We start from the raw sequence: 18,316 nt of genomic DNA, 5'->3' as shown, positions 1-18,316 counted from the left end.
ATCCTTCGCCAAAAAGGAAGCATCCTGAGAGGCAAAGGAAACCAATGCCTAGAACCTTAAAAAGGTATGGACAGAAGACCACGTGGACACCTAGTAAAGCAAAACAGCCGAGGCGCCACAACGAGCCGCCCACAAGGGTTACATGGCCCGAGAAAAAACAAGCCTCAACGACAGAAATGCCCACCCATGGGTAGGCCCCTGAGGAAGACATACGAGGCCATCCAGCCAACATTTCATTATAGGCCGGCCATCGTTTCCTGTTAAAACCAGAAATCTCAGACCACCAATAAGGAGTCCGATTTCCGTAAGGAACCTGAACGGATCACATAAATCCACAGAGGCCGGACTACAATCAATGAGGCCACACCAGTCGAGAGGACTGGGGACTGAATGGCCGTACCATAAGTTCCAGAATAATATGGAACCTAAAAATCAGTAAGAAGAAACACAGGGTGAGAGCAACTCACACCCTGACATGATGCCCTCCAGAAGAGGGAGCCACATGAGAACGCTCCCAATTCCGACAGTCTGAGAGAAAGAGAGAGCGCCAAAGCAATAGACCATGTAATGGCTATCACAACCAGCGGTTCCATGGACTGCCCCCGGAGGGAACGAAGAACCACTACTAACTCCCAAGGAGTCCTTAGGGAGGACAAATGGAGGCATAATCCAGAAAACACTCCAAAGGATGAACTGGATACCAGAGTGGAGCAATTCCATATCTTAATCATACCGACAGTGTAGAGATCCGCACTGTCAGGAAGGCCAGGCCAAGAGTGAAACCCAAGCCAGCCGGAAGGAATGCCAGAATATCAGGAAATCCTGGACACCGGAGGATTGTATCGACAGGTACAATACCATAAAAATTATGGCTGCCACAGTTTGTGGTAGGTCCCAGCAAAAGCTGATCCATGTGCTCTAATCATTCCAACGACGACAAAGCCAGGGAAGCCGTAAGACCACTATAGGGACGCAGTCAAAGACAAACGACCCAGGTCCAAGGCAAAACCAAGGACCCTGAGATAACAGGTCCGGGCAGTGAAGCATCAGGAATGTAGTATCTATGGAGAGACTCCGAAAATCCAAGTACCCCAGACATCTGGGGCAATCAGGAGCCACCAGCAGGAAAGCATCTCCGTCACGATTGAAACACTTCCCTCGAGGAAGAAGGGAGACCGGAGAACACAGGTACTCAAATAGGAAGGACCACTTCACCGACAAAGAGTCACTGAAGGTTGCTTCAGAATCCCCAGAGTTGGAGTGTAACACCATAGTGTGATAAAGTCAGAAGGCCATGAGGGTCACCTCAGGGGGTCCCCCCTGCTCACCAGGAGATGAAACCTCTCTTGGGGAAGAGACTAGTCCCCGGGATGCACGTCGTGACGGCTGAGGACTTGAAATGAACGCTGCCGAGATGGTCGGGAGGAGACCCTCGGACTATGTCCGAATGTGTGACATACCTGTCATTGCCACCCAACAAACAGTGTTGCTAAAAAAGGAAGCCACTGCCCTGACCCTGTTGGACTGAACTTTTTCAGGTTCACCAGGAAACAAGAGTTATGCCAGAGTGAAGGCCCAAGACAGGCTAAAGTTCCAACAAGTTAATTGACAGGGTGGAATCGACAGACGTCCAACTGCACTGAAATGGATGCGAACCAGACACTGTCCTTAGCAAAGAATACCCTGGACGAGATGACCATAGCCACCCGGAAAGGGACTGACTTGCCTCCGGAGAGAGCATCATCGTTGGAACAAGTTTTTTTCTGTCGGATCACTGTTCAATCTGGAGATAAGCCAATTATGGAAAGGCCTGGAATGGAACTGAGCCCATTCCACCCTTCCAAAGGCAGACACTGAATAGTGGACCATGCATCCCAGAGTGTAAAGACATATGTCGACTGCGTAGACATCCATGTACTCCTAATGGAAGAGTGGAGATGCCGTCTTACGCCAGAAGAATTCTCAGATTCTGATAATCCAGCAGGGCTCATAGGTGAAGAATACCCAGAGAGGGATGCAGGGAGGACTTTTTCCCCGTTGATTAAACGTCTGCACCCTGAAGAAGCCACGGTCATCCTGACCTGGCTGTAAAGTACCCCGGCGATCCTGCTAAGAGCAGGAGGCTGTCCAGGTACAGGAGCATTGGGATATACTGAACAGGAGAACTGTCAGAAAATCCAAAACGCTGGTAAACCCCTGTGGGGCTGAGGACAGTCCCAACAGGCAGAGCCCGAAAAATTGTAAGTGCTGTGATACAGCAAACCTCAGTCCATACTGAGGCAAGGTCTCTGTAAGTACCCGTAGGCACGCGTCCTGTATATCCAGTGATACCATCAAGTCCCCAGGTTCCAAACATAGTATGATGGAGCATAGGGATTGCCTCCTGAGCCCAGGTAGCTTTAGGAACTGAGACAGAGAATAGGCCAAAGAGGACCATTCAGCCACCGCACCAGAAAGAAAGCAGAACAACCAGTCCCTCGCTGAGAAAGTGGGGATGGCCTAATGAGCTCCGCTTACCGCAACAACTGTATAGCTTTCTGGATTTGTTTGGCCCTGATCGGGTCTGAATAAGGGCCTGCGTACCATCATCTGGAAAGAGGCCGCCTGAGCAAAGAGAGGGCGTACCCTCCCACCCACCTAGCCGCGGCAACTTGACACTAGTACCGGGCGAACTGAGAAAATCGCCATCTCCCAGTGGTAGGCCTGTCTCGTCAGGCTGAAGATATATCCGAAGGCTCAGAAGCAGGATCGGCTGGCAGTCCAGGCCTGCTCGGTACTGGATATGTCGGCCCTCGTAGAGGCCGACAGTCTATGAAGAAACAGACCTTTAGGCTGACCCAGAGGACAAAAAGACTTAACATACAGTCTGAGGCCCTGTAGTGGGCATAGCTGAAGGCGGTAAACTTGTCCAATGTTACTACAATCCTGTCAAGGTCAGGACTGAACAAGATCTACCCTATAGATGGTATCTGCACCTCTGCATTCCCAGAGCGCAGCCATAGGGTTTTACGGAGGATACCGTCGCAGCCGGAACTCTGAAAGTTAGGAGACTGATATCCAATATAGGCATGTCCACCTATGACAACTGCATATATTACGTGAGCGACCAAATACATTTGAACTCCAGACGTGTTGGAGGGGAAAAACATTACAAATGCATCAGCTCAGTATGCAATAGTATTAACCAACCATGCTATCGCCATGGTAGGATGGGTAACAACCCCTGAAAGCGAGTATACTGATTTCAGGCAGAGTTACCACCTATGGATCAGAAGAATCCGACCACGCAGGAATGGGAGGCGTCAACGTCTGTAATCAGACGAGTAACACGCCCATCCACCCCAGGAGGGACTCGTGATGACCCTCAGGGAAATTGGGACAGGAGGCCAAACACTTTGCAATACCTCGTATCTGGCAACAGCCAGAGTCCCGCTATGCGATCCACCCGCTAGTCAGCAACAGAGAACCCGAAGGCACGTAATACTGAGGATGTATGATACAGGTGCAGGTCAACATTCACTCTAACCAGAATGGACCTGCTACCAGCCCCAAAGCAGGGATAATAATACCTGAAATAGGCTTCCCCCCCGTCCAACTGGGAAGTAACCACAGGGCGTTAACCACGCCACTTTACGTGTCGTAGAAAACGACATCCACCCAGGGTGGTTGTGGTAATCCCTTTAAGGGGAATGACAGACTATGGTGGCACCAGGGGGAATTCATATACTGCGAAAAAACCCTGCAGGGAGCGGTAGTCTGTGTCACAGGGGAAGAGTGCAAGAACTGTGAGATACCCTGAGATGAAAAGGGCAGTATGGTGAAGTAACCCCAAGTGAGGTACAACAATGGGGCCCGCCCGGCGATCCGCAATTGAGAGGATCCAGAGAAAACAAACCGCCCAAGGGGGTCGTGAAAGGGGCCGGCACCAGATGACGCCACACACAGAACCCTTCATGAAACAAATCCTCCGCACTAATACCTGCAGCACATGGCTTGCAGGATAGTAAAAAATGGGTGCAGTATAACGCTCCATCTCCTGGTCAGATATATCTGACCAAGCTTGGCGGAAATATCAAGCAGCGCTATACTGGTCCTGACTGATGCCAAAATTAGCCGCAGGGACCCATTTTCAGCGTATGCAACACACAGTTCCATCTAAAATGTGGCAACGTGCAGCACGCAACAGTATGTGACAAACCTCACAAATATTAACGAGTATATAAATGTGAGGTCTCAGAACCACCCTAAGTACAGATGTATTAGGGCAGATAAGGAAAAGGGATAGATATACACTGACAGGTGAGAGAATAAAGTACAGACAGTCAGCACTAGCATAAGTCACATACAATGCAGATATATACATATATACATAAGCATGACATATAATATACTGCATTATGTCACTGCATTCAACTTACCCAGATTCAGTGTCTGGGAAGGCTACAGCGCTGTGTACACTGACCTGATGGTGAGGTACGCAGGGGGACTGGGCTCACTGCCATCTCCAGAGATTTCTGCTGCACCACAGAGAAATGGCCGCTGGAGACCTCAGAAGAAGCGTGGCCCGCGGAGGAAGCAGCTCAGCGACGCCAGACTATACATACTGAAAGGCGCGCTGAGCTGAGGGGAGGAGCCGCTGTAACAGGGAAAGCTTCCTCCCCTGGCCGGCTATTAACCCCTGGGACGCCGGCTCCCTACACCGAACACTAAGTCCCTGGTGGTCTAGAGGACACACGGGGTATGGGGGGGCCCGCCGCCACTGCCGGCGCCTCCGGTCTGTCCCCAGAGACCGGAGGCACAGGACTGCATTCAAATGCACCCCGTGGATCCGGCAGCAGTCCTGGGCGCCCGCAGAGTCCGGCTAGTACAGACTCTGGTGTCCCGCTGAGATCCCCAGATCTGTACTGGCGTTTCAGCGCCGGCGGGGTGACGGAGCGGCAGCTTAGACGTCCTATGGACAGTCCGACGCTGCTGCTCTAAAAGTCCAAAGTAAAAATAAAAAACTCTGTTCTTACAAAAAAATATAAAGCTTAGGGGCTGCTAATCAGCTCCCCACTGCACTCAACGGTGACCCGATTCCGGCCGGGCACCAACTTAAACTGAGGTGCCTCTGGCTTGAGGGGTGGGGTTATAGGGAGAGTGGACCCAAGTGCATCCTGGGAGCTAAAAGCTTTAACTGCATGGTGCTAGGATTTGGTTCCCAACCTATACCCCAAGGTCAACCCTGTGGACCCCTATGGACCCTGAAGTAGAAATATGAATAGATTGAGGGGCCCCATTTATCATCGGTCACATAAACCATACAAGCGTGATATTAGCGCCCATTATCACATTGCGGTGTGCGATCACAGCACCGGTATACAGGATATAGCACGTGCAGGGGCTTCGGAAGGATCCCATCTGTGACATGTGCTGGGAGCGTCCCTCCAATCCTGTGCCGAGGATTCTGCGTATGCGCGATGTACAGACCATGTTTGTGCAGCGCCCATTGCGGGGAGGTTAGTTCTGTAATGTGTAACCCATAGGTTACAGCACAACAACGCTGTATCAGATAGCGTGAGCTGCGGGGGCCGAGCTCCGGGATGCTTCCCATACCAGAACTATGGCAGCGCACCCCTAGAGAACTTATGGGGGCTGCTGTCGGAGATGGAAGGACCGCAGCAGGTATCACAGATTTCCCTCCATAATACATCTGGGGGATACAAAATATTTGCAGATATCTTACGAAAATGTGTTTTCTGACAACTTGCCACAAATATTTAATGATAAATGGGCCCTTAGAATATAACGTTTAATAATGTTACATATGAAAAAATAATATACGTATCAATTATATACAGTGCGATACACAATAGCGCACACAGGGGGGGTTTATGGGTACTCAGAAACCCCACTGACAAACTGGAGTGCAGACAGCATGTTCTTAAGCCCTGCTACCTCGCAGCAAATTGCCGCGATTCGCGGGTCAATATGGAGGAAGCATTTTGGCCCCGCCCCCCTCCAGATTGACCAGCGAATCGCAGAATTTTGCTGTGAGGGGGAGGGGCCTAATTAAATGGTGCCAGCCTGCTCGTTCCTGTACTGATCTGCTGCAAGGTAAGTTTGTTTGTAATATACGTGTGTGTATATGTGTATATATATATATATACATACATACATACATACATACATAGGCCAGGTTTTAGTGACATTCATGCTTGAGCACAGATGGTTGAATAAATAAAAACATGGAGGTACTAATTAAGACATCTGTGCTCATGCATGACTACCTTGAAACATGGGGGGAGATGTATCATCGGCAAAAATGCGGTAAAACCCCCGAAAATGCAGTTTTCGGGGGTTTTACCGCATTCCCTGTATATATTAAGCAGCAGAATGCGCTGTGTTCTGCTGCTTCGCGTCGCTAGGTAACGCCACCTTCAGGTGGCGTTACCCAATAGAAGCCTATGGGCTTCTTAGCGCGACGCTCGGGGCTGGGAGGGATCCGAACGGATCCCTCCCATGAGCCCCCGCGGCCCGCATCCTTCTGCGCGTGCGCAGAAGGACTTCTGGGTGTTAAATCAGGAAGTCCCTCTGCCCGGCAGCATCGCAAAGGACAGCTCTCATCGAGAGAGCTGTTATTTGCGATATTCTAGGTACATACCACGGTAATTAACCGCGGAATGTACGCGAAGTCGGGGGGGATGTACCGCATCGGCGATGTCGCCGATTATACATCTCCCCCCTGGACTGTTAGTGTGCCTCGGGGGTTCCATGATGGCGGAGATATACAGCTGAGGAAAGAAAGAGAACAGATACATGAAAAAGGAAATTCTCTCACAATATAACTCACTGTACTCTCTCCTGTACCTAGTGACCGTTATACGCCGGCTTCTCCCCGCTACGTGTGACTGCGCTCCGCCCTCATTGTACCCTCTCCTGTACCTAGTGACCGTTATACGCCGGCTTCTCCCCGCTACGTGTGACTGCGCTCCGCCCTCATTGTACCCTCTCCTGTACCTAGTGACCGTTATACGCCGGCTTCTCCCCGCTACGTGTGACTGCGCTCCGCCCTCATTGTACCCTCTCCTGTACCTAGTGACCGTTATACGCCGGCTTCTCCCCGCTACGTGTGACTGCGCTCCGCCCTCATTGTACCCTCTCCTGTACCTAGTGACCGTTATACGCCGGCTTCTCCCCGCTACGTATGACTGCGCTCCGCCCTCATTGTACTCTCTCCTGTACCTAGTGACCGTTATACGCCGGCTTCTCCCCGCTACGTGTGACTGCGCTCCGCCGTCATTGTACCCTCTCCTGTACCTAGTGACCGTTATACGCGGCTTCTCCCCGCTACGTGTGACTGCGCTCCGCCCTCATTGTACTCTCTCCTGTACCTAGTGACCGTTATACGCCGGCTTCTCCCCGCTACGTGTGACTGCGCTCCGCCATCATTGTACTCTCTCCTGTACCTAGTGACCGTTATACGCCGGCTTCTCCCCGCTACGTGTGAGTCGGGGTACTCTGCTGTCCTTTATATTTATTCTGGGTGGGGGCTGCACATGATGTAAAAACAAGAGAGACCTGTATGAGCGTCACCTCAGGTGTGTAATTGTGAGTTGGGGGACGCTGTCCCCATCATCTGTGTGATAACATTTACATTGAATTCCTATACTATACTGTACTTCTCCTTTATATTAATGGACTTTTGGGATACAAAACTACATATTTTTATCTTTTATTCCACGTTCTATGGACTCAGCAACTAAATGAAGCACAAGAGTGACTACAAACATCACCTATACCTTTATAAAAAGGAACGTATTGTATACAGTTTCCATGTATTCCTATTTTATTTATAGCGCATCGTTTTGTGTTCATATCATTTTTAAGTTACATCTCCTGATATACTCTGTGCTGCTGGAGACCCTGCTCCTCCCCATATAGCTTTCAGCACTAGAATGTGGCTTCCTGCTGCCTCCATTCCCCTCATGTCACTGTCCGCAGTCCTGCACTTACAGGAGAAATAGGAGCGCACAGAACACTGCAGAACATTTCACCCATTTACTAAAAATACTCTGTGCTGCTGTGGGCTTTGCAATCTGATTGGTTACTGATTATTCTATTTCTTTCCAGCTGCAAAATGTGTGATTTCCCTGACAAGCAGAAGCTGCACACAGGAAAGTGCAGAACATATTGCACGTGAGCTTAAGGTGACATTAGAAAGAAAATAGTAAATTAATAGAAAACATAAGAAAGGAAGATTCTTACCCGAGGCTGATGGATTTTTAAGCAAATTATGTTTCAAGCTGGATATGTAGTAAAAGTGTTTCCAGTCTCTGGGGTGTGTTACGCAGCTCTTTGTGATATACCCCATTCGCTGACACTTTATTTTCCATAGTGTTGGAGAGTCTATAATATCTCTCCACAGGGTACAGACCAGTCTGCAGCGATGGATCAGATCAGGAGCAGCGACATACGTCAGGATCTTCAGTAACACGTCCTCTGGGAGATAAATAGTTTCAAACGGATGCCAGGAGTCACTAGAAGGAACAGTAAGAGGCAGAAAGCATTAGATGTCTGATCCAAGGAGTCACTAGATGTAAGAGGCAGAAAACAAGAGATATGGTAAGAACTTACCTTTGTTATCTCTGTTTCTACGAAGTCCATAGGGTCCACAGGGTTGACCTTGGGGTATAGGTTGGGAACCAAATCCGGGCACCACGCAGTTAAAGCTTTTAGCTCCCAGGATGCACTTGGGTCCACTCTCCCTATAACCCCACCCCCAGCCAGAGGCACCTCAGTTTGTAAGTAGCCAAAGGCCGGAGGAGGAGAAAAAAAGAGAGAAAACTGGAACACTCGATAACCATACTCACAGAAATGGGAGACGGAAAACCGGTGACCAGTCACACAGCCCATTTGAAGCCAGGTGCGTCAGGGCGGGCGCCCTGTGGACCCTATGGACTTCGTAGAAACAGAGATAACAAAGGTAAGTTCTTACCATATCTCTTGTTTTCTACTTCAGGGTCCATAGGGGGTCCACAGGGTTGACCTTGGGGATGTCCCAAAGCAGTTCAACCAAGGGAGGGGACGCTCCTGTGCTGAGAGGAGAATCCGCCGCCAAAAAGGAAGCATCCTGAGAGGCAAAGGAAAACAATGCCTAGAACCTTAAAAAGGTGTAGACAGAAGACCAGGTGGCCACCTAGCAAGGCAAACCAGCCAAGGTGCCACCGCGAGCCACCCACGAGGGTTACATGGCCCGAGAAAAAAAAACAAGCAGCAACAACAGAAAGGCCTACCCATGGGTAGGCCCCTGAAGAAGACATACGAGGCCGTCCAGCCAACATATGGCCATAGGCCGGCCATCCTTTCCTGTTAAAACCAGAAATCTCAGACCACCAATAAGGAGTCCGATTTCCGTCAGGAACTTGAATGGATCACATAAATCCACAGAGGCCGGACCACAGTCAATGAGGCCACACCAGCCGAGAGGACTGGGGACTGAATGGCCGCACCATAAGTTCCAGAATAATATGGAACCTGAAAATCACTAAGAAGAAACACAGGGTGAGAGCAACTCACACCCTAACAAGATGCCCTCCAGAAGAGGGAGCCACATGAGAACGCTCCCAATTCCGACACTCACCTGGTTGATATAAACTCCCTGATAGAAAGAGAGAAAGCCAAAGCAATAGACCATGTAATGGCTATTACAACCAGCGGTTCCATTAACTTTCCCCGGAGTTAACGAAGAACCACTACTAACTCCCAAGGAGACCCTAGGGAGGACAAATGGAGGCATAATCCAGAGAACACTCCAAAGGATGAACTGGATATCAGAGCGGAGCAATTCCATAACCTAATCATACTGACAGTGTAGAGATCTGCACTGTCAGGAAGGCCAGGCCGAGGGAGAAACCCAAGCCAGCCGGAAGGAATGCCAGAAAATCTGGAAATCCTGGACACCAGAGGATCGTATTGATAGGTATAATACCATAAGAATTATGGCTGCCACAGATTGTGGTAGGTCCCAGCAAAAGCTGATCCATGTGCTCCAATCATTCCAACGATGACAAAGCCATGGAAGCCGTAAGACCACTATAGGGACGTAGTCAAAGACAAACGACCCAGGTCCAAGGCAAACCCCAGGACCCTGAGACAACAGGTCTGGGTAGCGAAGCATCAGGAATGGAGTATCGATGGAGAGACTCCGAAAAACCAAGTACCCCTGACATCTGGGGCAATCAGGAGCCACCAGCAGGAAAGCATCTCTGTCTCTATTGAAACACTTCCCTCGAGGAAGAATGGAGACTGGAGAACACAGGTACGCAAATTGAAAGAACCCCTTCACCGACAAAGAGTCACTGAAGGTTGCTTCAGAATCCCCAGAGTTGGACTGTAACACCATAGTGTGATAGAGTCAGAAGGCCATGAGTGTCACCTCAGGAGGGCCCCCCCCCCCTGCTCACCAGGAGATGAAACCTCTCTTGGGGAAGAGACTAGTCCCCGGGATGCACGTCGTAACGGCTGAGGACTCCCGCTTCCCAATGGAGAGCACCCGAAATGAACACTGTCGAGATGGTCGGGAGGAGACCCTCAGACAATTCCCGAATGTATGACATACCTGACATTGCCACCCAACGAACAGTATTGCTAAAAAGGAAGCCACTGTTCTGACCCTGTCGGACTGAACTTTTTCAGGTTCACCTGGAAACAAGGGCTATGCCAGAGTGAAGCCCAAGACAGGCTAAAGTTCCAACAAGTTAATTGACAGGGTGGAATCGACAGACATCCAATTGCACTGAAATGGATGCGAACCAGACACTGTCCTTAGCAAAGAATACCCTGGACGAGATGGCCATAGTCACCCGAAAAGGGACCGACTTGCCTCCGGGGAGAGCATCATCGTTTGAACAGTGATCCGACAGAAAAAACTCGTTCCATCTGTAGATAAGCCAATTATGGAAAGGCCTGGAATGGAACTGAGCCCATTCCACCCTTCCAAAGGCAGACACTGAATAGTGGACCATGCATCCCAGAGTGTAAAGACATATGGCGACTGCGCAGACATCCATGTACTCCTAATGGAAGAGTGGAGATGCCGTCTTAAGCCAGAAGAATTCTCAGATTTTGAGAATCCAGCAGGGCTCCTAGGTGAAGAATACCCAGAGAGGGATGCAGGGAGGACTTTTTTCCCCTTGATTAAACGTCTGCACCCTGAAGAACCCACAGTCAACCAGACCCGGCTGTAAAGTACCCCGGTGATCCTGCTAAGAGCAGGAGGCCATCCAGGTACAGGAGCATTGGGATATACTGAACAGAAGAACTGTCAGAAAATCCCAAATGCTGGTAAACCCCTGTGGGACTGAGATCAGTCCCAACAGGCAGAGCCCGAAAAATCGTAAGTGCTGTGATACAGCAAACCTCAGTCCATGCTGAGGTAAGGTCTCTGTAAGTACCCGTAGGCACGCGTCCTGTATATCCAGTGATACCATAAAGTCCCCGGGTTCCAAACATAGTATGATGGAGCATAGGGATTGCTTCCTGAACCCAGGTAGCTTTAGGAACTGGTTCGGGGAATTGAGACAGAGAATAGGCCAAAGAGGACCATTCAGCCACCGCACCAGAAAGAAAGCAGAACAACCAGTCCCTCGCTGAGAAAGTGGGGATGGCCCAATTAGCTCCGCTTACCGCAACAACTGTATAGCTTTCTGGATTTGTAAGGCCCTGTTCCGAATAAGGGCCTGCGTACCATCACATGGAAATAGGCCGCCTGAGCAAAGAGAGGGCGTACCCTCCTACCCACGTAGCCGCGGCAACTAGACACTAGTACCGGGCAAACTGAGAAATCGCCATCTCCCAGTGGTAGGCCTGTCTCGTCAGGCTGACGATATATCCGTTGGTTCAGAAGCAGGATCGGCTGGCAGTCCAGGCCTGCTCGGAACTGGATATGTCAGCCCTTGTAAAGGCCGACAGTCTATGAAAAAACAGACCTTTAGGCTGACCCAGAGGACAAAAAGACTTAATAGTCTGAGGCCCCGTAGTGAGCATAGCTGACGGCGGGAAATTTGTACTGCCACTGTCAAGGTCAGATATACCCTATAGATGGTATCTGCACCTCTGCATTCCCAGAGCGCAGCCATAGGGTATTACGGAGGATACCGTCGCAGCCGGAACTCTGAAAGTTTGGAGCTGGTATCCAATATAGGCATGTCCACCTATGACAACTGCATATATTACGTGAGCGACCAAATACACTTGAACCCCAGACGTGTTGGAGGGGAAAAACATTACAAATACATCAGCTCAGTATGCAATAGTATTACCCATCCTACCATGGCTATAGCATGGTTGGTTAACAACCCCTGAAAGCGAGTATACTGATTTCAGGCAGAGTTACCACCTACGGATCAGAAGAATCCGACCACGCAGGAATGGGATGCGTAGTAACGTCTGTAATCCGACGAGTAACACGCCCATCCACCCCAGGAGGGGCTCATGATGACCCTCAGGGAATTTGGGACAGGAGACCAAACACTGTTGTAATACCTCATATCTGGCAACAGCCAGAGTCCCGCCCTGCGATCCACCCGCTAGTCAGCAACAGGGACCCAGAATGCACGTAATACTGAGGGTGTATGATACAGGTGCAGGTCAACATTCACTCTAACCAGAATGGACCTGCTACCAGCCCGAAAGCAGGGATAATAATACTTGAGATAGGCTTCCCCCCCGTGTAAGAGGGAAAGAGCCCAAAACAGTATCCAGTTCACGGTAGAGCCAAGTGGGAAGTAACCACAGGGCGTCAACCACGCCAATTTGCGTTTCATAGAAAAACGACTTCCACCCAGGGTGGCTGTTGTGGTAATCCCTGCAAGGGGCATGACAGACTATTGTGGCACCAGGGGGAATTCATATACTCGAAAAAACCCCTGTAGGGAGCGGTAGTCTGTGTCACAGGGGAAGAGTGCAAGAAACTGCGAGATACCCTGAGATGAAAAGGGCAGTATGGTGAAGTAACCCCAAGTGAGGTACAACAATGGGGCCCGCCCGGCGATCCGCAATTAAGAGGATCCCGAGAAAACAAACAGCCCAAGGGGGTCGTGAAAGGGACCGGCACCCGATGACGCCACATACAGAACCCTTTAAGAGTTAAATCCTCCGCACTAACACCTGCAGCACATGGCTTGCAGGATAGTAAAAATGGGTGCAGTATAACGCTCTATCTCCTGGTCAGACATATCTGACCAAGCCTTGTGATCAAGCAGCGCTATACTGGTCTTGACTGAAACTAAAAATTAGCTGCAGGGACCCATTTTCAGCGTATGCAACACACAGTTCCACTCAAAATATGGCAACGTGCAGCACGCAACAGTATGTGACAAACCTCACAAATATTAACAAGTATATAAATGTGAGGTCTCAGAACCACCCCAAGTACAGCTGTATCAGGGCAGATAAGGAAAGGGATAGATATACACTGACAGGTGAGAGAATAAAGTACAGTCAGCACTAGCATAAGTCACATACAATGCAGATATATACATAAACATGTCATATAATATACTGCACTATTACACTGCATGCAACTTACCCAGATTCAGTGTCTGGGAAGGCTACAGCGCTGTGTACACTGACCTAATGGTGAGGTACGCAGGGGGACTGGACTCACTGCCATCTCCAGAGATTTCTGCTGCACCACAGAGAAAATGGCCGCTGGAGACCTCAGAAGAAGCGTGGCCCGCGGAGGAAGCAGCTCAGCGACGCCAGACTATGGATACTGAAAGGCGCGCTGAGCTGAGGGGAGGAGCCGCTGTAACAGGGAAGGCTGTCTCCCCTGGCCGGCTATTAACCCCCGGGACGCCGGCTCCCTGCACCGAACACTAAGTCCCTGGTGGTCTAGTGGACACACGGGGTATGGGGGGCCCGCCGCCACTGCCGGCGCCTCCGGTCTGTCCCCAGAGACCGGAGGCACAGGACTGCATTTCAAATGCGCGGATCACCGCAAGCGGTGACCCGCGCCTTACCTGCTCCCCGTGAATCCGGCAGCAGTCCTGGGCGCCCGCAGAGTCCGGCTAGTACAGACTCTGGGGTCCCGCTGAGATCCCCAGATCTGTACTGGCGTCTCAGCGCCAGCGGGGTGACGGAGCGGCAGCTTAGACGTCCTATGGACAGTCTGACGCTGCCGCTCTGAAGAATCCAAAGGAAAAATAAAAAACTCTGTCCTTTAGAAAAAAATAAAGCTTAGGGGCTGCTAATCAGCTCCCCACTGCACTAAACGGTGACCCGACTCCGGCCGGGCACAACTTAAACTGAGGTGCCTCTGGCTGGGGGTGGGGTTATAGGGAGAGTGGACCCAAGTGCATCCTGGGAGCTAAAAGCTTTAACTGCGTGGTGCCCGGATTTGGTTCCCAACCTATACCCCAAGGTCAACCCTGTGGACCCCCTATGGACCCTGAAGTAGAAAGCGTTCGATGTCTGATCCCAGGAGTCACTAGATGTAAAAGGCAGAAAGCGTTCGATGTCTGATCCCAGGAGTCACTAGATGTAACAGTAAGAGGCAGAAAGCGTTCAATGTCTGATCCCAGGAGTCACTAGATGTAAGAGGCAGAAAGCGTTAGATGCATAAGACGCTGCTGCAGTATTAGGGCGTTCCTGCGATGTATTATGCCCTTGCATCGTGCAGTATTAGGGCGTTCCTGCGAAGTCTCGTGCCGTTGCATCGTGCAGTATTAGGGCGTTCCTGCGAAGTCTCGTGCCGTTGCATCGTGCAGTATTAGGGCGTTCCTGCGATGTATCGTGCCGTTGCATCGTGCAGTATTAGGGCGTTCCTGCATCAACCTGAAGAGAGAGCCCCAGACATCAGGTACATTGTACTTTTCTCAGTGAGGAATTATCACGGGTTCCAGATCACAGTCTGGAATAACATACAGCATGAAGGGAGAGGTAGGTGGCTAAATAGGGAAGCGCACCCGCCCCCCCATACCAACCAGAAACAAAGAGCTTACACTCAGATAAACCCCTTCCTCATGTATATCCACAGCCACATTTCTGACTCAAACCGGTTGAACCCTAGAGCCCCACTGGCATCTTGTCTGGGTGAGGGTGACCTAAATACAGGTGGCTTTCATGTGAGGGGGGCTGCTAGGGGTGGGGATGGGTGACCCCACATCAGTCTGTCAGATCGCCAGGTCTGCATTACTGCAGCAGAATAATAGTGAGATTACTTTGCCGTATGAGAGAAGCCAGCGCATTGCGCAGTGGAGCTGGGGACGCCGCGGGGTAAGTAGGTGCTGCAGCATGGGGATTTCTGCAGTGACTAGTAATACGTACATCATTGCTCCAGAATGGATCCAAAATCTCAATATATGGGGCATGATAATGATTGGCGCTCTGTGCCCATCCCCAGGACCAGTCACCCAGCTGGATCTAATCACTGGCCTCTATACTCTGTGTACCACCAGTACCCACCCCCGGGTGTCACAGCCACGGAACAGTGCTGCCAACCTGCCAGCTACCTATACACGGATTATTACTATTAGGGGTGAGCGGGTTCGGATTTCTGAAATCCGAACCCCCCCGAGCCCCCCGATCCGAGGCCGATCCGAGTCAGGCTCGACTTTTCCCGCCTGACTCGGATCTGAAATCGAGGCAAAACGTCATCATCACGCCTTCCGGGTCTCGCGGGTTTTGGGTCCTATATAAGGTACCCGCGTCGGTGCCATTTTTTCACTCGGCTGTGGACAGTGAAGAGGGAGGGTGGGAGTTAGGGCTGGCTGGGCTGTGTAGTGTAGTGTAGTGCAGAGTAGTGTTGTGCTGTGCTGTGCTGCGCTGTGCTGCTGTTGTCCGTAGGGGCTGTGTCCACTACTTCAAAGTCCATAGGGGCTGGCTGGACTGTGTTGTGCAGTCAGTTCTCCATAGGGGCTGTGTCCACTCCAAAGTCCTGTGCAGTGTCCCAGTCCTAAAGGGGTGCTGTAGTGTTGTCCAGGGGGTGCTCTGTCCGTCAGGGGTGCTCCCCCCAAGTGCTAAAAAAAAAAATATTTCTTCTGTGTTTGTGAATTGTGTGCGCAGTAGCCGCACGTGCATCAACAAAGTAGTGCCAAGCGTGCGCCTGTGTCCCATAAGTAAAGGGCTGGCTGGCTCATTTCTTAAAGGGTGCTGTAACCCACAAAGTGCACTAGTCTCCAACAAAAATAAAAAATTATTTTCTGTGTTTGTGTGCGCCTTAGCCGCACGTATATATCAATATAATATAAATGGAGGACCAAACTTTCTCCGATAAAAATAAAAAATAGGGAAAGATCAAGAACCACTTCCTCCTAGTGCTGAAGCTGCTGCCACTAGCCATGACAAAGACGATAACATGCCATCAACGTCGTCTGCCAAGGCCGATGCCCAATGTCATAGTAGAGGGCACATACAATCCCAAATGACAAAGTTCAGGAAAATGACCTTGAAAAAAACATTTAAATCATCTGAAGAGAAACGTAAACTTGCCAATATGCCATTTACGACACGGAGTGGCAAGGAACGGCTAAGGTCGATCCCTAGTATGTTCATGACTAGTGGTTCAGCTTCACATGACGATGGAAGCCCTCCTCCCGCTAAAAAAATCAAAAGAGTTAAGCTGGCAAAAGCACAGCGAAGAACTGTGCTTTCTAAGAAGATATCACAAATCCCCAAGGAGAGTCCAAGTGTGGTGGTGGTTGCGATGCCTGACCTTCCCAGCACTGGACGGGAAGAGGTGGCTCTTTCCACCATTTGCACGCCCCCTGCAAGTGCTGAAAGGAGCACCCACAGTCCACTTGCTGATATGCAAATTGAAGATGTCACTGTTGAAGTACAACAGGATGAGGATACTGGTGTAGCTGGCGCTGAGGAGGAAGTTGGCGAGGAGGATTCTGATGGTGATGTGGTTTGTTTAAATCAGGCTCCGGGGGAGACAGTTGTTGTCCGTGGGATGAAAAAGCCCATCACGGTCATGCCTGGGCAGAAGACCAAACATTCCACCTCTTTGGTCTGGCAATATTTCTATCCAAATCCGGACAACAACTGTCTTGCCATATGTACCATATGTAAAGGTGAAATAAGTAGGGGTAGGGACGTTAACCACCTAGGAACATCCTCCCTTATACGGCACCTGCAGCGCGTTCATAAAAAGTTACTGTCAAGTTCAGAAACTTTGGCTAAGACTGTAAGCAGTCCAGGGACACCTAAATCCCGTCCTGTTTTATCCAAGGAATCTGTGGATGAGGAGGATGAGGACGACATCTTGCCTCCGTAGAGCCAGTTTGTGCAGGGACAGATTAATTGCCAGCTTGTTTTGTGGGGGCCCAAATGGACCAATCATTTCAGCCACAGTTGTGTGGCAGACCCTGGCGCTGAAATGATTGGTTTGTTAAAGTGTGCATGTCCTGTTTATACAACATAAGGGTGGGTGGGAGGGCCCAAGGACAATTCCATCTTGCACCTCTTTTTTTTCTTTGCATTATGTACTGTTTGGGGCCTAGTTTTTCAATGCCATCCTGTCTGCCACTGCAGTGTCACTCCTAGATGGGCCACGTGTTTGTGCCGCCCACTCGTGTCGCTTAGCATAGTCATCCATCTACCTCGGTGCAATCTTTTGGACATAAAAACACTATTGTGAGGTGTGAGGTGTTCAGAATAGACTGGAAATGAGTGGAAATTAAGGTTATTGAGGTTAATAATAGCATAGGAGCAGAAAAACCTACAAATTCTGTGATTTTAGCTGTTTTTATGCTTTTTTTAAAAAAAATACAGATCCAAAACACAAAACCCAGAACCCAAAACACGAAGAAAGATCCAGATCCAAAACCAAAACACGAAAAGTGGCCGGTGCACACCCCTAATTACTATGGAGGCGGCACAACAACCACAGGTCTGGACATGCTGGGACTTACAGTTCCACAACTGCTGCCCTATTCCAGTGATGTCATCAGCTGTGACATCACGGCTCAGGGGTGTGACATCATGGCACAGACTCACCTGTGCTGCTTACTCTGCTGTGTCCCCATGTCCTCAGTCACCCGGCCTCCAGGCTGGATCTCCCCTCAGCTCCTGCATGTAAGAGATTAAGGATTAATGCTGTGGTCAGAGACAGCAGCAGTTACACAGCGCTCAGTGCACCTGCAGCACCTACAGGAGCCAGCGTGCAGGTCCCAGAGAGGAGAAGGGCTCTGCCACAGTCAGCAGCACACAGCACCCAGAGAGGAGAAGGGCTCTGCCACAGTCAGCAGCACACAGCACCCAGAGAGAAGGGCTCTGCCACAGCAGCACCCAGCACACAGCACCCTGAGAGGAGAAGGGCTCTGCCACAGTC

The 18,316-nt window shown here is 50.3% G+C and overlaps 1 protein-coding gene across 1 annotated transcript in view; it reads right to left on the bottom strand.

Moving 5' to 3' along the window:
- The window catches only part of LOC148476831 (F-box only protein 44-like), a 33,983-nt gene extending 15,881 nt beyond the window's left edge, over positions 1-18,102 (bottom strand). The window contains exons 1-2 of the mRNA XM_088457583.1: positions 17,983-18,102; positions 8,248-8,519 (exon numbers count right to left, since the gene is read on the bottom strand). Coding sequence (XP_088313709.1) covers positions 8,248-8,519; positions 17,983-18,011 — 301 coding nt within the window. The 5' untranslated portion in view covers positions 18,012-18,102. The remainder of the gene's footprint in view (positions 1-8,247; positions 8,520-17,982) is intronic.
- Between the last annotated feature and the right edge of the window lie 214 nt (positions 18,103-18,316).

Source organism: Taudactylus pleione, unplaced genomic scaffold, assembly GCF_031769625.1.
Source record: "Taudactylus pleione unplaced genomic scaffold, aTauple2 ptg000770l, whole genome shotgun sequence".
Taxonomy (NCBI): Eukaryota; Metazoa; Chordata; class Amphibia; order Anura; family Myobatrachidae; genus Taudactylus; species Taudactylus pleione.
Note: the sequence above shows the minus strand (reverse complement) of the source record. Positions and strands in the feature narration are given on the sequence as shown.